Source organism: Boleophthalmus pectinirostris, unplaced genomic scaffold (assembly GCF_026225935.1).
Source record: "Boleophthalmus pectinirostris isolate CB_2022bp ecotype Guang Dong unplaced genomic scaffold, ASM2622593v1 HiC_scaffold_4, whole genome shotgun sequence".
NCBI lineage: Eukaryota > Metazoa > Chordata > Actinopteri > Gobiiformes > Gobiidae > Boleophthalmus > Boleophthalmus pectinirostris.
In genome coordinates this window covers 13,731,482-13,757,456 of record NW_026571353.1, presented here as the reverse complement: position 1 = coordinate 13,757,456, position 25,975 = coordinate 13,731,482, and the positions used below count along the sequence as shown (strand labels likewise).

Below are 25,975 nucleotides of genomic sequence, written 5' to 3'. Positions count from 1 at the left end.
CTGGGCCCCTGTAAGAGAAGCCATCTCTGTGTTTACACAGCCAACTCAGAGGTCTCCGGCTCAAATATGCTTTTACGTGAAGCCTGTCTGCCTCTTCTACTGGTCGATATTATTTCTAGCCTGCAGAGCTTTTTCTCTCAATCTCATTCCCTCCAGAGCCTACATCTTCAGCTGGATCAATACTTTCCTAATCCAGAGCTCCTAGCCTGACCTGGGGTAATCAGCTGACTTCCCTTGCTGCTTGCTGGTAAGGTCAGAGGTCAAATGGCTCTATAGATTTGATCCTGTGATCAAATGACTTTGCTCGCTGGTGCTTTTAGATACAGCCAGAGGGGTCAAGAGCAATCACTTGTTTTCTTTTGCTGCAGGTACAAGTTAAACACTGTGCACTTGTATGTTTGAGGACGAGGAAGGTTAGTTAATACCTGAAACTACATACTCAGTGATAACAGCTAGAGAGAAGTGCACACTGTATAACCTTACCTCTTAAGGATTTTTTAGATACTTCCTTTACATTATCATTGCTTGACCAGATTCTAACTTATTCTCATATTAGCAGTAGATGCATTATAAAATTGTTGTTGCTTGTGTGTTGAATTTTTGGTACCAATTTTGCAGCTAGCATCTCCTGTCCAATGAATGCAAAGACTTTGAGTGTGATGTACCATTGACGGGCCTGTCATCATTTCAGCCATCTAGCACCATTGAACTGTAGAACCAAATGAGATTCCAGCACAACACCTAGTCAACCTTGTCATGCCTCATTATTCTCAGTGGCACTTTATGTCGGAAAACGTAAAATAGAAGTAAAGTAGATAAATGATGTAAGGGAGGTTGAAGTAAGGCCTCACCCCAAGCACAGAGACAGATCTCCCGCTGATGCCCTGGCAGGAGGTCCCCAAGTGGACCCCAACCTGTGCTTTCATGTCCCCACCACGCTAGCATCCTCAGACCTCATCCCAGCATCCACAGGAGGGAAATTGCAGGAGGAAATTGGTGTTGTTCCAGCAGTATCAGATTCTGCTTTGGTCCTGGACTATCTAAATGGCCCATTACCCTCTCTGTGTGCTCTCACTCCAGGAGATCGGGCTTTGTCACTTCTCTCCTCCATACAATCAGGGCGATATCTGTGTATGTTCCAGCAAAGATGGCCTCTAAATTGAAGCTATTTTTACAACGCTGTCAGGATGCCAGGATTGCTGTATTGTTAGTTTGACGCCTTTATCCACTTGAACTAAATGTCAGGTTAAGCGGTTGATCTTTCAGATTTCTCTGGACATCATTTCATAGAAGCACCTTGTCAACATTTTGACACCTTTCAGTTATGTGTTTTAGATTATCCTTGATTAATCTATATATGTATCAATGCTAACCACAAGGAGAGAAAAGCTGGTCTAAACTTTGCACCTACTCCAAAGGGCTGGATGAATAGAAAAGGTTGCATCTTGAAAGACATCTTCTGTGGCATCTTCAGTTGGTTAATTTCCGATGTCAGCCCATCAAGACAAGTGAGATAAAGTTTATTAACCAAAGCTATTTTGTATATTTATTTTTAACTATGCCAAAAGATGAAAATACAAAACAACAAAATTTGAAGCCATAAAGCAAATCAGTGCTATCTACTCAGCCAGACAGGTGCTGACACAATGCCAACAGTTTCTCATGGGCAGAATCATGGCACATCGTCCTCGGAGTGGGACAAGTAGAACTGCGTGATTCATTTGGCTAGTCATTTTAATGCGCTCTTATTGTCTTTCCAGTACATTTAGAAAGTCTATTAGAAAATGTCCAGGAGCACTGAGCACTCTCCTCCTTTCCCTTTCCTTACTCGTGGCTCATTTTGGGGCTAAGCTGCAGGGTTGTGGTGGGGGCCTGCTCTAGGTCGAGGCATGGCTCCAGACAGGGTTTCTGGCAGAATAAATCTAGCGCCTCTGAAGTGTTGAAAGCTGTGTAAATGTCAAACGCATCCGTCTGATGTGCTGGCGGAGAGCGGGAGAGGTGGGAGGGCCTGGGTCTCTCCCTTGGTACCTTTGCAAGCTTCCAGTTGCCAGGTGCAGATGTTGCTGCTTGCTCTCTGCCTCTGAAGACATAGCCAGGTTTTTTTTTTTTTTTTTTTTTTTCATATTTCAGGGGGTTTGTGTGGAAGTGAACATGGACGTATGAGAGACGGGAACCACTAGGGGCTCAGCAACTGTCAAGCAACTTAGCGAGCAGCATTTCTCTCGGATTTTAACAACATCCCAGCTGACCGCCAAACCTGCTGTTTAGGGAGCTTTGTGCACAGAGTGGTGGTTTTTGAGTTTTCTCCATTTGATATTCTGTATTTAGTAGCTCCACACATTGATGTCCCCTTAGTGGATTTGCATGTAGCTCTCAACAACTTATTTCTCCCATCTGATGGTGTAGTCACATTTAGAACAGTATAAAACATCTTACATTTCGGGATTGTTTCTTAGGTTCTTAGTCTATGATATCGTTGTCATAATGCTAAAACTTCAATCAATTTCAATACTCAGGAAAAGGCTCTATACTGATTTAAATACCATAATGATAACACACAGATTTTTCTGTTTGTCATTTTTTAAATACTGATACTTTTTCAAAAACATACTTTGACACCAGTTTTAGCATCGATTAGAAACTGTACAGTTTTTGACAACTCTAGTTTGTGAATAACAGAGGGTCTAAGCAATGTACAAAATTCACAAAATATGAATTTATAAGCTGATAAACTGTGTCCAGTTACTATCTGCAATAGTAGGAAACAATGCCCATACAAATTCAGGAAGTAAAAGACTCGAAAACTAGTGGAGAACTTTAAAACTCTAAAAACTTAGCACAATGCTAACCTTTCCTTAAACAAAACCAAGAATATGATTGCATGTTACTAAAATTAGACTTTGATTCCCTGCATCCATCTTGTCTTCTCGATGATCGCACTCCCACTGCTTTTCAGTTCCCCCTCTTGCCTCTGCCTTCCCCGCTGTGCTGTGTCGCGGTGGATCTCTGTCTGAGCTACAGCCAGTATTCGTCTTCACACTCTGCTGCAGTGCTATGCTTCTTGTAAAAGGATAAGCCCCATGCTGTGCTCTTGTAATATTATTTTTCCTCCTCGCCAGCTCCGGGCTTGTGAGGCCTCATCTCTCGTGTCATGGCTACTTCTCCAACAACAAGGCCAAGCATGCAACCTGGGAATAGATAGTCGGTTCTCAATCACCCCGGGTTTAAACCAGCAGATGAGAGTTTGCAGCTACTGGGAGATGCTCTGACAAACTGCATGCTAAAAATATATTTTCGTTAGTTGCCTTGAGGCTTGGTGAAGGTGCAGTCTGGATCAATTTTCGCTTTTTGTAATTTTCGCATCCCTCAAGACCACGGTTTGAATGTGTTTCCTTGTAGATAAAATGAGTGGCGAGGGAACAAATGGTGATGATTACAGGTTGTGATGCGGCCCTAACAAGCTGCACAGAAATGACTAACAATTAATTTGTCCAGAATTCCCAGGCTGAATGGGGAATTGATTGACAGTAAGCATAAGCCACTTTCTGTCTTAATGCCCAGCAGTCTGTAATGAAGGTCTTTTGACAAGCCCAAGCCCCTAAATTAGGGTTTGCGAACATTTTCTCAGGGAGCAGACAGCATGATGCTTGGAAATATGCCTCCCATCAAAAAAACTCCATAATGCCACGCATAAAAGGATCTAACTGTACAAAGTATAGCAATTGTATGGGCTATTATTATTTTAGCAGTACTGTAATAATAATGTACATTAGCAGCAATATACTAGTAGTTTGATTTTAGGGTTTGCCAATACATATGATACTACAGTAGTAGGCCTGAAAAACTTTAAGTGAGCTTGCTTCTCCACGTATATGACCTGTAACTTGGCCTGGTGGCTTGCTTGTAGTTTTACTTGTTTGTCTTCGTGGAGATAGAGATTTTAGTCAGTTTTCATCCCAGTAAACCAAGACATAATCAGTTATTGACCATGCTGTAACCCTGGTCTTTACACAGGAATAACTTAGTAACCCTCCCTCCCCCTCCCCCCTTCTCCTCCTCTCTCTGATCCTGGCTGCTGAGCCCTGTCCGCTGATTACTCTCGTTACTTAATTACACATTTGGACCCACCGCATTCTTTGACAAAGGACTGCTGTGGCTCCATTGACCTGGATGCCTCGTCTTTGTGCACGGCTCAGAGAGGGAGTCAAACTAAATAAAGAGAGCCCACTTAAATATGGTGCCACAGGGACTTAATTGACAGATTGGAAGCACTTTTTTCACCGGGGGCCTCTTCCTCTGTCTTTGCGGCTCTTCGCTTGAGTTACTCTGGCCCTCATGCATCCTGATGTGAGGTCCAGTAGGATAGACAGCAAAGGCACTGCTCAGGATTACACAACTTTTTAAGTATCCTATAACGTAAAGCTCTATGTAATACAGGACTTAAAGGTCCATTGTGTAACTTCAAACTTCAAATCAAATGCTTTTCTCCATGGAGATGTTATTGCTTATAGTATTAAAAAAATCTTCATGGAAACCAAACTAGGTCTGTAATATCTTTGGAAAGGCAACCTTGCTCACAGTCAGAATGCTTATTTTACTGTGTAATTTTGAGCTATAAAACCACTTGTGATTGAATGAAATGTAAGGTGTACTGTTTAATGTCATAATGTGGAATATTCCAGGGAGAGCACTGACATATCCATAGAAACAAGCAGGTGACAGACCCCCCAACCAAAAACTTACACAGGATATTGCAACCTGCAAAATCATATGAACTGATTGCAAATTAGTCAAGCCAATATAAGATGTGCTGATTTGAATTAAACCAAAACACATACAGTATAAGAAATGCAACTTAAATGCAAATATCTTTATATATTACACTCACACACAGTTCAGTAGACCTAGCTAATAAACAGAATCTGTAAACATGTAGGTGTGTTACTTTCAGAGTAGTTTCAGTGCACTTAGCTCCTTTCAGCAGACATATATAAGGCAGTGGCTTGGATGAACTGCGAAATGTCTTCAAAAAGCATTTGCCCAATTGACAGAATTGAATTATTTTGTTATGGATGACTGAGGGATTACACAGACATACTGTAAAAAGTGTATATCATGGTTGTGGTTGTTGTAGTTAAGATTTGTTTACTTGAAATACAACTCCCATATGTTCTCTCATATGCAATACATTTTTTCCATTTATACGAAAGCCCCTTCTACCTGTTAACATGCATAAAAGAAAGACGCGGTGCTAACTGTTTCTAGTGTTCTTAATCTATTGGACTTTTAACCGCAATGCCACTGCCTGATCACTGCAAGTGTTAATAGGAAAAATGACTCATAATAACTAACTAAGAAAATCCAATTCACTTTTTCCTTCAATAGCAGACAATTTGGCCTTTGGTTGCTTTTGAGAATACAGCTCTCCTGTTATGCCGTTACTCTGTCTGACAAATTAAAGTGCTGCTTGTCAGAAATACCACACTTAAAAGCTATTCACCAGCTCCCTGTGTCCTTGAGATACTATCACCCAGTCTCCGAGCGCTCTTAAAAGGCTAAACGACAAGCCATCATTGAGCATTTATAATACAAGGCAGTCAGCATGTAGCATTCACTTCTTCATCTTTTGTAAATTTGCAACATTGAATCCAAGACTGAAACCCCACAATACTTTGCTTTTGAAACAAACTCTCTCTCACTCACTCACTCACTCAGACATTGCCACAGTTTCCTTCCCCTCTTCATCCTTTTGCGGTTTTGCGCTGAAGAAAGCTGTCAGTGAATGAGGGTGCATACAAAAATAACATCTGCACTGATTATGAGTTGCTAGCAGGGGGCACAAATGAATAATTCCTTATATTTCCTGTGTCTCTTTTTCTCTTGCAGTGTGACAGCGAGACTGACATTGACGAAAAGGTAAGGCTGCGTTTGGTGTTTGGGTTTGTTCACCTGCCATGTGCAAGTCAAAGGGATGAGGCATAACAAATCTGAGCTCTCAAGGAAAAAAAGAAGTCTAAAAGTCTAAAAGTGGAGGAAGTTATAAACTATACTGGTTTGACAACAGTTGAGAGTTGCATTGTTTAGAAATGCCATTACACGGTTCAGTTTAAGTTGTTTATGGGCCTTTGGTTATTGTTATAATTATGTTAATTATGATAGACCTATTTGCTGGTATTTTGACATCAAAAGCCATAATGTGGGATAACACATAAACAAACATAAAAACAAAATGCAAATTAATCTTTGCAGGAGTTACAGCTCTATTGCTACCACTGGCAATGCCTACATTGGAAAAAAAAAAAGAAATAAAATGCTATATACTATCATGAATGGTAATTTATGAATCATGTCTTTTCCTTCTTATTAGGGATACTCCGATATGATACTGGAATTGGATGTCTGCACTGATATTGGTTCCAAAATCTCGGTTCATTCAATATCCCATTTTGGTCTATAAACTGGTATAATAACACTGTTTAGTGACCAAAGTTTGCTCAAAACATCTTGTAATATCAAACTTGTATTTTTGCAGCTGTTGTAGTTGTTGTTGTAGTTACTTCAAATGTTGAATAACAGTTAAAACACACTGAATCATTTTGACCATACATTGTTTGTGCTAGGAATCACATAAAATTTTCCATCTTGGCTCTAGTATTAGTTGATATCAGGTATCTTCAGAAACTTAAAGCCAAAGTATCGACATCAGAACAGAAAAAGCTGGATCAGTGCAACGCTCCTTCAAATACTCAAGTATACTTTACTCCTCTTACCACTTTTACTTATTCTATGATAATTTACCTACATCAACTGTCATAATTTACCTTCATCTACACTACCAGTCAAAACTTTAGACATGCCCTCTCATTTAAAGTTATTATTTATTATATATATTTTTTTTACTGTTTTCTACCTTTTAGATACAGACAGAAAACATGAAATATATGATGGGAGATATATTGAATTATGTAGCAAAGACAAAAAGAGTTATTTAAGTTTTTTCTTGATTAAATAATTCTATATATCTTGCTTCATTCATATTTGATGTGTCCTGTTTGTATCTAAAATGTGGAAAATAGTAAAAACAAAAAAACAAAACAAAAACAAAAAAACACTGAATAAGATGGTGTGTCCAAATTTGTTGTTTAACAACAAATTTGTTGTTAAAGTGCATATTATGTGGAAGTATCTGGAACTTAACTTTTAATACTTCCATCTTTGTATATTGCATTGTCTTGAATATACCAATAACAACATATGTTATTGCTCTTTTTATTAAATGCGTATGTTATTTTACACCGTACATCAGATGATACTCACTGCTAATGACAAATTGTAACAACATTAAATACAAACAGAATGTCTCGAGGGAGCTGGATGGATAAACAAGTCTGTTTGTAATCAGCTCTGCAGCAGTTTCCGATGCTATTTAGTGAATATTACATAAATTATACATCCTGACTATACCACCACGCCTTGGGTCTCACTTCTTTGTACCTTATTTATCTCACACGTGAAGGTGGTTGGCCGACGGCAGCCACCTGGTTACAAGATGAAGCGCCTTGAGGGGACCTGGAGCATCCTAATTCCTCCATGCTTTAGCAATTACTCGCCGCTAAATGAATGAGATAGCATGCCTAATCTCCTGTAAGCCTAGCTCCCAGTTCTGTGGAAAACGTCGGCAGCTCTACCCCATAAATAATACATTGATAGCGGGGCCCAATTTGCATTAACTGTAGCCCGGCAAGTCAATAGGCTTTTATCTCTTCATTGAAGCGAGGAGGAACTGAGGGCGCGAGCTAGTTGACACGACGGAGAGACGTAGCAAGGGCTGTCAGTCTCCATACGGTGGATGTGCCTCGCGGTGGGGGGTCGAGGCGGGAGGCAGGGTGGGAGAAAGATGGAGGGTGGGGTGGGTTCTTCCTGCTCGATTGTAACGCAACACTTTCATATTGTGTCACAAATGTTGACATTCGATATATGAAGGTTTCATACTGTGACACCCAATGCAACAAAAGATGTCAAAGCAAAATAACAAGCAGAAGTGATGTTGGATTGGGTTGTATGCAAGGTTGGGAGTAGGATGGGCTCCTTGTGTTTAGGTCTGATATATGTTGCCATTGTTTGCGCGCTAATAAAATGCAAATTCTTAACTCTTTGTTTAGCAAGTGTGAGAATTACTTTATGATTGTCAAGGGGCAAGTTGTGGTGCGATATCAAAATATATCCAATGTGGAAGGTGAACTGGCCACAAGTTATATAAAAAGTGAATAAGTGAGGTGCGCATGCGGTTACAAAATGAGTGTTTTGTTTCATTCTCACATGTTTAACACACAAATCCTGCATATTTGTCATGTGGTAATACAGGAAGTGCTCTCCTGTGTGGCTTGGATGATTTCAGCCCTGAAATTTACAGCATCTTCTAAACGAAAGGTAAAAGGTAGCTGTTAACTTGAAATCTATCGCTTAATGACATCATAAGATGGAACAGAGCAGAGCATTTTGAGCTTTGGAGACATAAACAGACAAATAATGAAGGATTACTCATTCATGTGTGAATGAAACAAAACACATCTTTGGGTATGTTTTTGAAGAAGTAGCATTATAACAAGGCTTAAAGCCGTAGACTGTATAAAAAGTGGACTAAGCGAGTGTGACGTCACCTATAGCATTCAGCTCCAGTCAAATGAAGCTTGCGATGCTAATGGTTACAGGAGTGAATTTGGAGCCAGGCTTCATATTAGAAATAGGATTTTTTGACGGACAAAACAGCGGGGGGAAAAAACCCACCAGGATCATGTAGAGCAGGTTAACATGAACACCAAAATGATGAGGTTCAAACAGCAGTTACAGAGAGAGGGATGACAATATTCTAATGTAAGTCAGTAGGAGCCAGGGTCAGAAGGAGCTGGAAGAGCCTCCATGCCAACTTCCTATTTTGAACACAACAACGAGCACATTAGGTATGTCCTTTTATATATACAACTTATGCTTAAAGCTCTCAAGAGTCAATTTTCTATAATATAGGACCTTTAACAACTGGCGCAACTGGTCAAACCACCTTGTGAAGCAATGACAATTGTTTTCACTTTTTTTCACTATTTTCACTAATAATTTCTTTAATGAAGGAGATGACTGCTCTAAATTATCTGTATCAAATTGTTGATGATATTGCATTGCAGAAATGCTCTGACAGGTCATCATTAAAATTGGCAAAGAAAACCATTGTAAAACGGTGCTGTGTGGAGCGACAGAGACTGACTGTCGTTTGTAATTGCCGCGCTCTGGATAACTTGACAGCCATAATTTTGAGCAACATTTGTGCCCAAACAGGTGCTGCTCCTCCTGTCTCCTCCCCGTAACAAAGGCGGCTTTCCCATCAGATTAGCGGCGCCTGAACGCCACGTCGCTGGGATTTTACACATTAACGTAATTAGAATATTGTTTCCAGGTGTGGCCCCGGGGTGCAATCAGCCCCTGTGTCTGTGAGCGACAGAGACGCCACCGCCAGCGCCAAAGTCACTTCAGAACGGGGAAGCCATCAAAGCAATGCATGAGATAGCATCCGCTGATGTGTTTCCGCCGCCTGTCATAACTGAATACATTGGAGACTGCAGGTCATCTCCTAGACAGCTGTCAGTGGGTAAATTTGGATTTTAGTTTTAGAAATGATAAACCAACCGGCTAGGTAGACATAACTTTATTGGCAGTAGCTTAGTGGTTAGAGTGCTCATCCATCTGCTCCTGTTGGGATAATATTTTTGTTGTGTTCCTGGGCAAGATACTTCTCCCACCTTGTTGATGTAAAAATGCGGTGTGTTAGTGAGTGATTTGTGGTAGTCTGAGGAGCTAGTAGCTCAGATTGGCAGCGTTGCTTCACCTCGTCTGCAACTAGATATGGAGGGAAGGAATAATAGTTGCTTGACTAGCCAGTTTATTCTACTTTCTGTTCAAAACCAGAAGGAACTGGAACCAGACCACAGAGCGTGAAAAGCCTCCATCCAAACTTGAGATGATCCAAACACAGCCACTAAATTGTAGCACATGTCCCTTAAATGCAAGACATCCCCTCTACAAAATTATGGCAACACTCAGAACATTCAGAACTAAATCTATCAGTACCTGAAATAAGTAATAGTTTGGTGCTTCCATTGTTGATTCTGTAAAAATCTGCACTATTTCTCAGTCATTGTTGATATTTCTCCCTTTTTTATGTATAAGCAACCATGTTTGTTTTTGACACGAGCATGCGTCTCACTGATTGGTTAGTCCACCTGTCAATCACGCCCTCTGAAATCAGTTAAACAGGATCCGGCTCCAGATATGTTTGTCTTTGTAAAGTTTTTTCAAAGTGTGTGGTTCTGGCTGGCCAGCTAAGAATAACAGAGCTTTGGGAAACTTTGTTGAATTTGAAAAATGCAGTATAAATATATATCATAGTATGTAATAATAGACACATTGCCATTATATTATGGCTTATATACTGTACATGTGGGTTTGTTATAGATTATGGAATTTAAGGGTTGTGATTCTCGGTTCTTTGCCTGGCCTTGAACCTTAACGCCACTGCTATGTTGGACAATTGTACAACAGATTGAAAGCTCAAGCAGGTTATTTAGTGAGATTTAAAAGTGAAAAGTATACATTCTTGCTATACATCCGGTAAATGCGTCTCCACTCATCTGTGCTGCACCTGCGATCTATCAAGCACTCCTTCCCTGTCAACCCGTGACACATCTGACATTCTTCACTGGACGGTGATAATTTTCTTTCATTGGAGAGGCAGAAAAGAAATGGAGTGGACTTTATCCCTTCTCTGCTTGTTCACCCACTCCGCTCAAGTGTCATCCTATCTCCATTAGACCTCCACTTTACCGTCCTCGCCGCCTCCTCCAGTTTCCTTGAGATTCTTTCTTCCTGTGCAAATAGTGCATTATCGGTGAAACTTTAGTATGGAGTGCTTATATTTGTCTCCAGGTGTAAGGTCGGTTACCATGGCGTTCATATAGCCACATAGATGGACACGGGTGGACGCCAGACAGGGATAATTCTATTTGGTCCTATTTGCAGGGCAGTCACTCACAGTTGAGAGTATCCGTGTCAAGGGAAGTCTCCGAGGACCATTACCACATCTGGTCCCAGGAGCCCGTGGTAAGGCTTGGGTGTATTCATCTGCCATAGCGGCTCACGGAATTTGATTGACACGTTAATTCCTCCACTGGCCCCCTTATCTCCCCGCCGTGTGCAGACTGAATGCCATATCGCTGTGTTGGAGCGTCTTTACTGTGGCTTATCTGTAATGGTTCGACAGCCAGTGCTATCCTCCCACATGATGCACTGGAGTTATGTCTTTTACAACTATAGGCACACGCAGCAAGCTTACAACAGCAGTATCAACTCTGCAAGAATTCCCAATGAGGAGAATTTGATAGTGGCTAATTACTGTGCTGAAGGATGCAAAAATGATGTCCGACCAGCTAAATCGCCTAGAGTCAATAGCGTTCTATTTTGAATACTTTAAATGGAGATAAATCATACATGGCCAGAAAAATGTAACATTTCTCTTCACGGTGGTCATGAATTTCTGCAGTCCAAAGCCTGGATAAACTGAGTAAGGAACAGCATCTGGCTTTCCTGAAATCTTAATTCACATATGCCAATGTCTGTTTCCCCTATCCCCGCCCATCACTCTGTTCTTACTTGTGATCATAAAAAATTAATCGAGGCCAGACACTAGACGCAGTAAAAAAAAAAAAAAAAAAAAAAAAAAAAGCCAGCTATCCAAACACGTAAATGAAAATCTGCAGCTTGTTATGGTGAAATGAAATGCCACTATGAAGAGGCCGGGCCAATGAGTGCTTCTATTTGAACGGGAAGTCAAAGAATCTTTTTCTACTATTAAGCCATTTTAGATGAGCGTTGTTGTTTAAAATGAACAAAATGTAAAATAATGAGCTATCTACAATCTGTCAGCGATTCAACTGAAAACAAAGCCTAACATTGCAGTCTTGTCAATATTACACTGGGCTCAGTACAGTAGGTCTTCATGTATATTAATTGTGTATGATTGCTCATGTGTATTCCCTCTCTGCCCCCTGCAGCTCTGTGAGGCCTCCACTGGTCGCCCCAGCCCCATAATATTCAATAACAAACAGGCCACCCACCAGCTTCCCTGACAACCTTAACGTTTTCTTATGCATGGCTAAAACGGAGCAGCTTAATGTTTCGACACAAGTGATCATCCGTCCTCATCTCTTTAATGAAATTAGATTAAGTGCACCTGGGAAAGAGCTGAGAAAGCAGAATGCCCCGCCACCTCCTTTAATCTAAAACCAATTTGCCAGTAATATTCCTTTCCCCCAGCTTGGGACTCAGCGGCCTTGATTCAAAATGGAGGAGGAACGAGATGAGACTGGAGCTGACGGCTTGCATTCAGCTCCCCACAGGCTTCGCCAAATTAGAACTGACGCCAGCAACACAGACCCTAATATGGAGATGTCATTTTTCTGGACTTGCTTTTGTCTTATTCTGTCCGTCTATAGCTTCCTGTTTTCACATTTTTGGCCATCATTGTTCTTTTCGAGTAACACGAAACAGAACGCGCACATAACAAGGAGAGACTCTCAATTTTCTTTGCCCTTCTGGTAAGGATTTGGGTTGTTATTAGATTTAGCCAAATAATTAACATTTTACGGGGAAATAATGATGACTTGTTGCTTTGTGGTTGTGCCAAATGCAAACATGTAATATATTTTCTTCAGGTGGTTTCACAATCCCCCTCCGCAGCTATTACAGTAAACCTGGAAACACTTATCCCTTTAATTTATATGGGGCTGTTTGCAACATGCTCTCATTTCTAGACGGCTTCAAATCATGTGTGCTGGGCTCGTGGAGATGCACATCTGGTGTACATTTGGTGCACACGTATGGGGTGATCAGGAGCACATTTGAATCGGTCTATAAAGGCCAAAATGACTGTTAAGACTGTTGTGTTGTTTGTGGGCGTTATATAAGCCAGCAGTGTCAAACTTTAATGAGCCACGGTAGTACATTTCAAGACACCAGATATTTAATAGCGAATTGTGAATATACTTTTCAGTTATTTTTGTGTCTGTCCCAAGCCTAAGAAAATAAGCTGTTGATGGAATCTGAATACAAAGAATTCTCCAAAAAATAAAACATATTTTGTATAATATTTTTTTAGGATAGCAGCCCCAGCTTGTTGTTAACTTTAGCATGGTTCCAAAACTGAATGTATTAAAATTCACAGTTTATTGCAACATTTCTATTGCTTCTTCTGTTAGCTAATGCTTCCAACAATGCTATCTGACACAAGCTATTTCAATGATTTTGTCATTACCAATATAATCCAATTTTTGGCAGTTTTATTTTTCTGTATTACTGCCACCAATGGCCCACAGGGTATAGTGTGTGCCATGAGTAATAGGACTCACTGAGTGTTGAGACCCAGCCCCAGTGCATGTTGGGTAGGCGCAACTTGATGACAGAACGAGTTGGCGGACTTCAGGGCCAGCCAACAGACGCAGCCAACTGACATCTGCGGAGAGACTTGTCATTTACAATACTTGTCATCTAGGGTCAGGGAGACACAGCCACTGCCTTACTAAACCCTGCAGCTCAACCTCTTTCCTACAGGCTAACACCGATGACGGCACTGGTGATGGAAATAGAAAAGTTGTGGCCAGCCAAACCGCCACATCAACTGCTCAGCTCAGAGAAGGTGTGAAAGCCAAACATGGCATTTAGACTGTAATCTTCTCTCGCTTAGTGCCTCCTCTCCGTGAAGCTGTTACTGTTGGCAGGCAGTGTTAATAGAACAAATAGGCGTTCTTTTGTTCAGTAAAAATCATAACACACATGCCGCCATACCTGTCTTAACTGCTAACTCCATGTGAGAGAAACTGTCACCACTCAGCCATGCTCAACGCGTTGTTATTGAAGCGGCTTTTGTTGCTCCAATGAACACCAAGGTTTGCTATGTTTTCCTGCACCTTCAACCAAGTCCATCACTGTTTTCGCCACAACTGTCTTGAGGCGGACATTTTTTTCTTTTTTCTTGTTTTTTTTTTTTTTTTGAGAGGCCAAGGTGAAATGCTTGATTGCACAATTTTCTGCTTGAGTTCTCGTCAGTTCAATGATACGGTGATACAGAAAGCAAGGCACGCCATATCAAACAAGTTGTCACTCCAGCTGAGCCATATTACATCGACCATGCAATATATTTAGGTGAATGCCATGAGACAACACAGCTCACGAGGTAAACATTTGACACCACGTTGTAGGTTATAGGTTAGTGCGTAGGAAATACAACTGCTAGGAAATACAACAGTGTAGCATTCAGTGCATGCTACACTGTTATATGAATATAATTAACCAGTGTCTAGCTTTAACTACATTTTCCTGCCACAAAAAACTCTAAACCAAGCCTATAATGTCTTCAGTATGTGTCCACGATGCCCTAAAAGCAACCCAACTCAAGCTTGTTTTCAAATGTCCCATGTTTGAATAACAATCCCAGCCCTATATACATTTTCCACATGAGTAATAAAAGCAAAATCGACACCATATTGGGTGCAGATGTTGTGTGCAAAAGAGGAAAAACGGCACAGTCTTATGTGGATGTGAGATGTGAGTGTTTCTGATCGTGCATAAACATAATGCTTAAGTGGGTTTTATTCAATAAACATGGTTTGGCTGTAATTACTTGCACATTTTCAGTGAGCTCCAAATGCAAGACAGACATGGAGTGTGTTTAAAGCTGGCAAACTCAAACTCTGTGTCAGACTTGGCTTTTCCGCTCAAGACTTCTAATGAAAAAAGACTCGCCTTTCCTTCCTCGACAAAATGGCATAATGCAATTAGGATAAATATAGAAATTGATGTCAGTTCAGATGGGGAGTTACTTTCTACTGAGACAGGAATAGATCTGTTAATTGTGTAAATTTTGATTACTAGGAAATGAAAGAATGCTAAGAGGCTAATAAGATGTTACATAGTTAAATATTGTGGTCGTTGTAGTTTCATATACGGAAACCATTACATTTTTTTATAGTCACAGAGTGCTTACATTTCTTTTATTCTAGGTTCTGTTTTTAGTTATTAAATATCTTAACTGTAAATGATTTAGAAATGATTGTGAAAGAATAAAATGTTGCTATCTGAATTGTTGATGGCAAAATGTTTCAACAGTGGTCTGCATTCAATTATGACAGTTAGATTTCCTTTCGTCTTTGGGGTGTGGAATATTATATGTTGTGTTAGCTTAAGTTTACACCTTTTTCATGTAAGCTTTGGAGCAACCCCATGACTTATGACTTGTGTCTAGATTTGTACATTGGCGTTGAAAGACAGTGAAGAACTTTGAGCACCATGACCGAACACCCACTGAGACTGCATATCCCCTTCTTTAGCTTACTACTCTACCATCTCCAGTCAATCTAAACACTGGGATGCCTGTGGATCGGGTGGGCAACGGCCAGACCTCAAGCCCCGTAGGCTGGCACGTCACTTGGGCTCGCCGAGGAACTTTCCGTGGGCGAATATGTTTGTGATGTGGAAAGCAGAGAAACCCAGGAGAGCATGCACACATTGGGGCCAGCTGCCTTCAATTATGCCAAAAACCCCAGCCACTGCAGTCCCCCATGCACTGATCCAGGCGCTTTGATCTAGACCAGCCAGGGAAAGGTACACGGCTGGAAAGATTACAGGAAGAGAAAATAATTATTGTGTAAAAGCATGGACTAGATGTTAACAAGGGGGTTTTGGGTGTAGGGGCTGGGGGGCGAAGGGTGGTGAGGGTTGCCATTAGACTGTACTATAAAACAAATCAGAAAACATTTTTTACAATAATGTTTTGGTCTTTCATCAAAAATATATACTGTATATATGTGCAATGCTAAAATACAAGTTTGAAGTTTAAAACGTATGACTAAAATAGTTTATACCAGGCAGTGCGGGATGAGGAAAGCCACATTACCCATTTTTCAAACTGTGACAGGGTGAGTATTTCAATATTGACGCTTATGGCCATGACTTCTGGGTATGATGGTCAATAAAATACTATTATAAGCAACAGACACAGTTAAGCAGAGTGATTTTTCTCTGTGTTGTGCTGCTTTTACAGTATATTCATAGGGGAAAAGCAGTATTTTTGGGGGTGTGGTGCTACTGTAAGCTCTGCTCTGTCTTCACAGGCTCCTGAAAATGTGTTGTTTAAATCCTTTTAGTATTTTTTTCTTGAGTTTTCAGACTTTTTTGGTAGTGTTTACTTATGTGCTTGGTCTGCATTGTGTCACCACAGTTACTTCAAAACATTCCACCATTAGAGATACATGTAGAACACCCCCAGCAAGATGTCACTGCAGAGTACACTCAAACATTTATGGGTATCAAAGCCATATATTTTCATTACCACCTTTTCCTATATAGTGTGTTGCATGTTTTTTTCTGATATTGTGGATATGCTCTAGTTTTAGGGCATGTGAGTTTGTGTTCACATGGATACTTTTTGGACTTGAATCCTGCTTCTGTGCACCTGAAAGAACAGCAGCCATAAACGGTGCACTGGCACATCCATGACTTGGCCCGGCGCACTGCAGAGGTATATGGCAGCTTGTGGTTCTGCATGGGGGTTTGGGGAGCCACAGCCAGACAGAGACCAGCCATAAAACCTCGCCCCTGCCAAGCGCCACAGACACAGACGGCACCGGGCATCCATTAAATTAATTTGACTTCATTAGTGCAGACCTGCTAGATCCCGGGTGCCCGCAGAGATGCCAGAGGCCAGGATGTGAGAGAGTTAGGATGGAGGGGGGATGGTACCGGTGATGCTGGTGGTTTGAGTGGCATCAACCGCTGTGCTGTGAGGGGAGCAAACACATGGCACTGACAGGCGGAATATGGCCCAAGTTCTTACCGCGGGACAACTGCCAGACAAAGGCGGCGTGCGTCGGGGGCTTCAAAGGAGCTCAATCAACACCCGGGCCGAGCATTCACGCCAGCCTCCATGCCAGGCCACATCGGTGCATGGTCTCCGGGCAGCGCCGCGGGCTGGGCATGTGCATGGTCTGTGAATGTGCCACTGTGATATGATACAGAGCCAGGGCCAGCAGCTAGAGCGCCCTGCCATCACCTCTGCGCCACTGCCAACAACGCTCATGTTATTAGTGCACAAAGCCTACATATAGCTCCTGTAACTGAGCAGTAATTCTTAGCAGCATATTTGGCAGTTTGCAGTAGTTGTTTGATTTGCAAAAGGATTATAGGTAAGAATGTGTTTCGGAATAGTTTTTGATGAAGTAATGTTAGCCTTACGCAGATTTATATATAACCACATGGCGCAAATAGTATTTACTAGGAACTGAAGAGCTTGACAGCTGTAGTGTATACTATGTACTTGTGTCTGGAAGAATACATTGTATTGTACCAGAATACAGTTACTCAAAACATTTAGTTCCTTTCCAACATTGCGTTCATTTCTACAGTAAGGATTTAAAGGTTATGCCGAGTGTCGCTAGGTGTCACTATTTTGTAAACCGCTGTATTAACTGTTGAACTGACAAAGACATTTCCTCCCACTCTACCCTATCTGCCCTACAGTTATTTGGTTAACAGCATTTCCAGCCTACAACTTCCTCCTCCTTCCTCAGAGCCCCAGGCCACTGCTGCCTCTCCGTCTCCGGATCTGACCTGAGCGCAGCGGGGAGTGGTGCACCTGATAAACAGTGAAGTGGGGAAATAAATAAATAATGTCAGGCATTAAGTCCAGGACAGGACCAGAGGCGGCCCGGGGGTGGTAAGTGTTCTGTCTGACAGCCTGAGTGCTTTGATCAGCGGGGCCCGTCTGAAGACCGCTTCCACATCTGCACAGGGGGAACGAGCTGTAAACTGCCAAGAAGCATTTTAATGACAGTTGGATTATAAAATGAAAGAGGGCTCCAGATGGCAGGCAGTGCAGCGGCTGTGGTTCGGGGGGAGGCTCTTTAAACTGCTTTTTTATTGATAAAATATGGGGTGAAAAATTGCGCGGGGCTTATTAGGCGTCCCGCTGTGATGTTGCTCAGCTGGCCAAGCTGTTCACCGTGGCCCCCATCCAAACATGCCTCCATAAATTTTAAGCAGTACCTTTAAATGTGTAGATCCCTGCTTGTTATGTTCACCCAGGCTCACCCAAACTCTCCCCACACTGTAGGTCCTTTTGAAAGCCTTCTTGTGTACGGGTTTGATAAAAGCGCTGTTAGTGCCAAGCTTGGGCTGAGTAGGTCATGGGGGCCACTCTCAGCATGCTCATTATTGTCAGGTGAAAAAGCTTATCCCTTTAAATGCCTGTACTAAGGTTTGCATGCTGGTCAAAATGTTAAAATACCTTGTGCTACATTTTCATATCAATGTTATAATGTGTAATATATAAATAATTAGAGATGTTTTAAATCCAAATCGTTCTATAACAAATTACCTTGCTTTCTGAACCGCACAGTTGGAAAGTAATGTCCGTAGTAATTACATTCATAGTCATGTGGTTAAATCAGATTGTCATACCTGAATATTACCTCCGAGTAAATGGCTTTCACACATTTTTCACTTTGATCTAAAGCTTAAATTGAATTTGCTGGAGATGTGAATGGGGCTGATTCAGAGGCTCCGAGATTCATGGTCTCAATAAAAGGGATCACTGAAAGCCATCTTGACTCCATCAAAATCCATACATGTCACAGACGTGTGCTGTTCCCCTATAACTGGTGAGATATGTTGCCAGGCGTGCTCTCACAGCCAACATAAAATCCATTTAGGTTGATAAGATGTTTGACTAAATCACTTTTCAAAAAAACTGTATATTTTCAACCTTGGGAAAATGGGCAGCTTCAATTTATATTCCATAACTAGCACTTCTGGACCCACACATCATGGCTGTGCTTGCCTATAGCTCTCCCATCAAAGGCAATTACAGCTGACATCACCATCAAATTACAACCGCCGCTTTGCTTGTTTGTCTCGTTATGTGACTTGAAAATGGCCATCTTCCACAGGATTGGTCTCCGCCCATCTGCTTCCAACCCACTGCTTTCATTCATATGACTTCCAGTGTGGAGGATTATAGGAATAGACACCCTAATGGACTTTTTTGTAGTGCAAGAAATGGGATTAATACATCAACGGAGGTTCACGTGCAGTTTGTGTAGCCCAAACTTGGATATTAGGGCTGGGAATCATCAGGTCCCTCACAATTCGATAAAATATACGATACATGGCTCACAATACAGCAATACACATGTGATAAGTGATATGACACTCATATATGTCAAATGTATTGTATAAACAAGTTTCCTTCCACTAAATAAGCAATACAAACTGTTGTACAAAAAATTGTTAGAAGAGACCAGAAAATAATCTTGGTGATATATATTGATATAGCAGCCCATCATAACAATACTGTATCACAATATGTAGATATTTTTGCACACTCATATTGGATATTATTACAGGTTTTTAGGGATGGAATGGGATTGAGTCTAAAACCGATGAAAGCAAAGGACTCATATAGATCTAATAGTGAGTACAATAAACGTACCTTTATGTGTAGCTCTGAGACAAGGTCATAATATTGCAATCTAGCCAGGCATATGAACTCTTTATCCGAAGAAGTAGGAAGTTAACTATGCTGCACCTGATTTTTGCTGTCTTAAAAACACGAAAAACAAAACTAGTTAATTTTAGATTGTTTACAGTAGTTCAAAGTTATTCCTCACTTACCTTGTGCATTCTGAGCTTCCTAATCATGCTTGATAATGAGTTTTTCCCACTTTTCACAACTAGCAGTGCACTTTCTGATGATCGGACAATAAAACACTTTAAATAGATGTAGGCAGTGCACGGCAGAGTTTTTGATCATGTGCTGCATACACAATATGTCTGTATTGGAGCAAGACAAACTTTGCTCATATACATGAAGAGAGAAAGACTGAGTACAAGGCTTTTAAACCTGAGAAGGTATACTAATCAACAGAAAAATCATGAATGGCCCATAACATCATGACTTTGGCTTATATCCCAATACATTATGGTCCTTGTTTTTTGTTTCTCGCCATTGTAAGGGCCTGTTTACACAAGAACACCTGCAGGTAAAAATGAGAAAATATGTTATCGGAAGTGCCTTCAGTTTAGATGGTGATGGCATTTTTGGGGCTTAAAACGCTAAAATTTGAAATCATCCTCCAGAGTGGAAAAGTAAGACGCAAGAATACGCTCTGCTGTAGCGTTTCCGTCTACACTGCCCAGGACGCAGAACTCTGGTCAAATCTGCTTAGGTCCCATACACACTTAGATCACATACATCACCACCTAGAGTCACCACCTAGCCACCTGGCATGCATATCCAATCAAATTCCACACACTTTGGGTCATCGTATGCATGCCGATTTCCTCCCAAAAACGCTCATCTAAACGCAGAATACAAAGTGAAGATGCAGCGCGACTTTTGCATCTTCTGTTCAGACCGTCATCATATAAACGTAGCCTTAGTATTAGTCGTAGCTATACTTATTTATAAACAACAGAAGAAACAACAAAAGCCATTAAACATTAGTACATTAGCATCTTCAAATGTTATCGGACATCACTGATTGTTACTATTTTAAAATGACAACAGAGCAGAGACAAAATCATACAGACAGTAGATGGAACCGGCTAGGCCAGGCTAAAGAAGGACATTTCCATAATAACCAGAATTTTTTTGGCATAATTTGACAGAGAGTGGCAGCTCATCCCATGCCCTCAAATCTCGCCTCCCTTTGCCGCTCCTTCAAATGCCTCCACGGAGAATAGACACAAAGATGATGCCGGCGATGCTTTGGGCACTTTCGCCTGCTCAAAGCCCCACTCTCCTGTCATATTCTTTTTTCTTTTTCTTCCCCCACTTCTCGCCCAAACTCCCTGTGCCTCTACCTTCACATGCATCCCAGCGGAGAGAATAGGGAAACACATTCAGATGCGTTTGAAGTGCAGGACAGATGGAAGGCTCCGGGGACTGTAAAAAATGAATCGTGGCTGGTAATAGGAGAGATGTTTTGAATCCTCTTCCCCCATAAGTTATTTATCAGGGGCCCTTAGTGGTAGTGGAAGACTTGAGAGTGCTCCCTTAATGTAGCATCTGATGACTAGTAGGGGGGCTGTTCCAGGAAGTAGTGCTGTAAAACAGGAGGGGAACATTAGCAGGGAAGTCTCTCCGGACTCGTGCAAAACAGAGGAATAACATAGAGGGCGGCTTTTTCCCAGCATGCATCACAGCGACAGAAAAAAGGTGTACAAGATGATATCCCTGAGCCCCCCACCAGCTACTGATATCTCACCCTGTACTAGATGGGATATTCTGTTCTCTGACATAGAGTAAGTACATGGGCACAAGGCCTCTCCAAACATTAAGCTTTTAACCTGTGTTTTGTGCATATCAAAGCAAACAACCTTGATAGGAAGCTTGTCACTATGTTAAGAGATTTAAACAAATACTGATTTAAAAACACAAATCGTGCTATGTTCCTTCGAGACTAAAATATTATTTCAAAATCTGAAATTTTGTAGAGAAGCACTATGTAACTTTTCTGATGCTGGTATGTCACCTGCTTGTCTCCATGGAGATGTCACGGCATAGAATATTCCACTCTATGACAATTTACAGTATCTACCTCCATCAAAAAAAGAAGCCCAAGTTACAGGTCATATCCATGGAAAAGCAAGCTTGCACTAAGATTGTTTGTTTTTCAAGGTTTTATGCCATACTATGGAACATTTGAAGCATAGAAATGAGAGGAGTTTTTTGTTTAGATTTTTTTTTTTTATATAGTGAAGGGTTTAAATTACCATATTCTAGCATTGATCTGTCCCATATGTTTTGTTTAGGATGATATTGACTATTTAACATCAATAATCACACAGTTGAAACAGCAGTGAAATCATTCCTGTTAACAACTGACCTGAAATACTGTAGCAGCCACAGTTACAAATGCCAGTAATGGTCCGTGGCAGGAAATGCACTGATCACAGGAGACTAATGGCCTCTGAACTGATCACTGAGGCTAATAAAGACCAGCTAACGACATAGCCGCTTCGTTTTTGTGCTAATTGCTCTCCCCGGACCTCCGCGTAGCCCGGGTCTCCCTAGCATCTGTCACCAGGCATATTCCCCGACACGGCTCAGGACCTGGCCTTGGCCTCAGAGCTGGGCACACAGCCAGAAACAATTGTCCTCCGGTGTCCTTTTACAACAGCAAGGTGTGGAAAAACATTGTTCAGAGCTGCTGTTTGTTTTGCCAGATTGACAGCTTGATAAAAATGTCAACCGCTGTGGCGAGGTAGAGTTGTGGGCACTCAATCAAAGAGTTTATTTAGCCTAAACAGGGTGGGACTACAGATTACTACTGAACTGGAATATCAACAAAAACTATGAATATTTTTGGGGGGAAATGTGTTTGAAAGTGCAATGTGTAACTTTTCTGGTAGTGGGTCCATCAGATGCTTTTCTCCATGGCAATATTATTGCTTTGTCTGGAATGTTTCACAGTATGGCATTAAACCTTTCGATTTTCATGGAAACTGAACCAGACAAAGATACAGGTCAGATCAGAGGAGAGGCAGCCCTGCTCACTGTCAGAATACCTGTTTCTAGGTATTTTTGAGCAGTAAAACCACCTGTAATTGAATAAATGTAAGGTAGTGCTGTTTCATGTCATACTAGGCAGATAAATGACATATCCAGAGAAACAAGCAGGTGACAGACCCCCATCCAAAAAGTTACATAGTCCACCTTTAAATTTAAGAGGCCAATGACAACCTTGTAGTCATTAGAATTTATTTTCCCCATACTTAGAGTAAATACATTTTGCTAGTCATTCTGCTCTTGTGCCAGTTCAAAGCCTGGATAAATGGAAATTCTTCAAAGCAATCACACAAAGAAATGCCTCGTTCTAGCAATTTATGTCATTTGCAACTCAATAGACCACCATTTTAGGAACAGCCAGAGCTACTGTTGTAATACCACATTGTCTGAAATAACATTTATAGCAAGCAATTATAATTTGATTTCATTTTTGAGCACGTATAAAACCCTCAGATTTGTATTAGATTTTACAGGGCTGCACCGGTGGCCATTTTAAAGCATTGGCGCATGGTGTAGCATTACAATAGCTGGTCATTTGCATATAATTTCATGTTGGATATTAGATTAATGGCTTGTGACTGGTGTGATGAATACTAATTTAGCCTTAAATCATGTCATTGTTCGCACATTGGCAGCCGCTCCAACGGGCATGACGGCCAGACATTTTATAAGGTTAGCGGACATCCCTAGCCTAGATTATTGTGGACAGTTATAGCACTTGTTGTAAATGTTTGTTATTCTAGGGATGGTTAGCTTTACTATAGACCACAGGAGATAGACCAAGGGGATAGCGGCTGTATTTGCAAATGCAGAAAATGAGGACTGCGGTTACACAATGAATAAAAACCATGATACAGTTTTGAATGCATGCAGTAATCGATTTATTGCACATGATGTTATGCGATGTGTCACTATATACATATTACCAGCAGTATTTCTTCATATCACCACCTGCACAAACTTAATATGAAATACACCCATTTGAATGAAAAACAAGCTTGCTTTCTCTAAACAAGCTACAAAGTTATAGCCTGATTCATCAGGCGGCTTCACTTTGTGGAAATCTTCTGACGTCGCAGCATTAGAATTTTTTCGCTCGACGATAGGCGGATACTTTTTTTATTTCACCAATCGCTGCTATTTGGTTATGATGTATGTAATGTGCCGCTAACATGGCTAACTGGTATATTAAGCTTTTCCCAAATCCCGCAGGAGGAAGCGCAAAAACGTCTTTCCCCTTTATAAAATTCACCAAACATTCTCTTTGTTCAGCTTTAAATCCTTGATCTTGGGAATCGTTGCCAGAACAGAATGTATGGCTCTTCGCTAGGGGTGTGCAAAAATATCAAAATATTTAAATATCGTATCGTTTAATGCGATAGATAATACAGTATTGATATCGTAGGCTGCTGTGTCGATATATCGTCAAGAGTATTTGGTATTTTGGTATATTTTCGTAAATTATTTTGTTACAGTGCTACAGTTTTGTTGCTTGTTTAGAGGAACAAAACTTGTTCATGCAAGACATTTGTCATTTTTACTGTTTTGAGGACTAAAAGGTGTGTGTTTCATATTCACTTTGCACAAGATGTGGTTTAACTTCAGTGGTTTAAAACTTTTAGTATCACAGCCATTATTTAGCCATTATCTTTTATTGAACCGTATTGAATCAATTTGAAAAATATCATATGGAATCGAAAGCTCATTGTATCGATATATGGATTGTATCATTCCTGATGTATCGAGGTATATATTGTATTGGAAAATCTTGATGATATGCAACCCTGATACTAACCCTTCTCTTCACTGATTGGCTGGTACCCAAATTCGCACTCCCGGGGTTCTTGCAAACCGTCTAGTGTATTTTGATTCCTGACCTAGTCGCTGGAGAGAAATGAAATTGAGCGAGTGAGGCACTAGGTGGTGCCAGCCTGGCTGACAAAGTTACTGCACTGACAAAAGAAGACAAAAGAAGTTTGTATAATTTAGAACACCCATCATTTTAATGTAGTTTTAAGGCCAAAATAAAACAATATCACAAACTAACTGTTATTTGTAATGAATAGCATTGTTAACAGCACTTCCTTATGTCAAATACCCATAAAAACACGTATTATTGTTCTTCATTCATGCAGAAAAGAACTAGTTAAGACGGTTGGACATTGAATGACTGGGCTTTATGTCATCCCTGCACCCTCCTGGCCATTGTCCACTGTGAAACCTCAGCTCATAGTTGCTACCACTCCTAAAACTACTTAAGTGTAAGAATGGATAAATGAATCATATTGACAGTGGAAGCGTGTGTATAGCAGTAATACTTAGGGCTGGCACAGGAAGGATATAGTTTCTTCCATCCTGATAAAATCTCTAATATAAAGCCAGTGTTTTAATATCGTGTGCGCTAGTTTGACCCATCATGTGGCACCTTATTCTTATGCATGCTCATTTTTATTACCACCAGAATTTTACATACCACATATATGTTCAAGATAATGGCTCATGGATGTTCCCTGATAAATATTCATGCTAATATTTTGAGGGTAGCGGTATATGGTATGGTGATGTATGGCCCTAGTAGTGCATCAGTTCATGCTGGATGACTCTCAATGGTGCACTAAAGCTTAATTGCGGATCCTATTCAGATCCAGTGCATTAGCGGTGTCTATTATATTTTATCTTATTTCACTTCCATTGTCAGGTTGTTTTACATGCAGCGGGGAGGGCTGGTGTGTCACTGTCACCGTTCTCTGGAGAGATGGCCAGCCAGGATGCAAGGAGGAGGGAGGGGGAGGAGTGTTGGGCGGGCAGGCGGGCTGTTGTCCAGGGGGAGCGCTTTGATTGATGTGTTTTGGGGGCTAGAGGAAGGTAGCGCGGCTGGCGAGTGGAGGATGAGGAGGGGCGGGCTTGATGGGACTCTCCGTCAAACGCGGGGCTACTACCGAACACGGCGGTGAGAGAGGGAGGAGGAGGAGGGGGAGAGCTGTAACAAGCCCTAGATTGTTAGTGACAGGCAGATACTTCAACACTTAAAGTAGAAGGTTTGATTTAATCACAGAGCTGTCATTTGTTATTTGTCTGGCTTGCTCCACCAGGGCTACGGCTGATCAACTCCATGGTCCCGGGAGAGCCCTTTTCCCCCCTTTAATGTCTAAATCCCCCCTGCACAAATTACAAGCGCGCACCACCGCCCCATCCCATCCGCTCCTCCTCGGCTTGATGCAATCCGCCATGTTAAGAGACCAAGACGGCAATGGGGGGTAGGCCAAGTTTCTACAGATATTGGGCAGGAGAGAGACAGGTACATGCAGT

The 25,975-nt window shown here is 41.2% G+C and overlaps 1 protein-coding gene across 7 annotated transcripts in view; it reads left to right on the top strand.

The window, feature by feature from the left end:
• Positions 1-25,975, top strand: part of fbrsl1 (fibrosin-like 1) — a 310,834-nt gene that overhangs the window by 210,817 nt on the left and 74,042 nt on the right. For 5 of the 7 annotated variants that reach the window (XM_055161579.1, XM_055161582.1, XM_055161577.1 and 2 more), the window contains one exon: positions 5,887-5,916. The exons of the other annotated variants lie outside the window; for them this stretch is intronic. In XM_055161579.1, the coding sequence (XP_055017554.1) occupies positions 5,887-5,916 (30 nt within the window). The remainder of the gene's footprint in view (positions 1-5,886; positions 5,917-25,975) is intronic. 7 annotated transcript variants of the gene reach the window in all.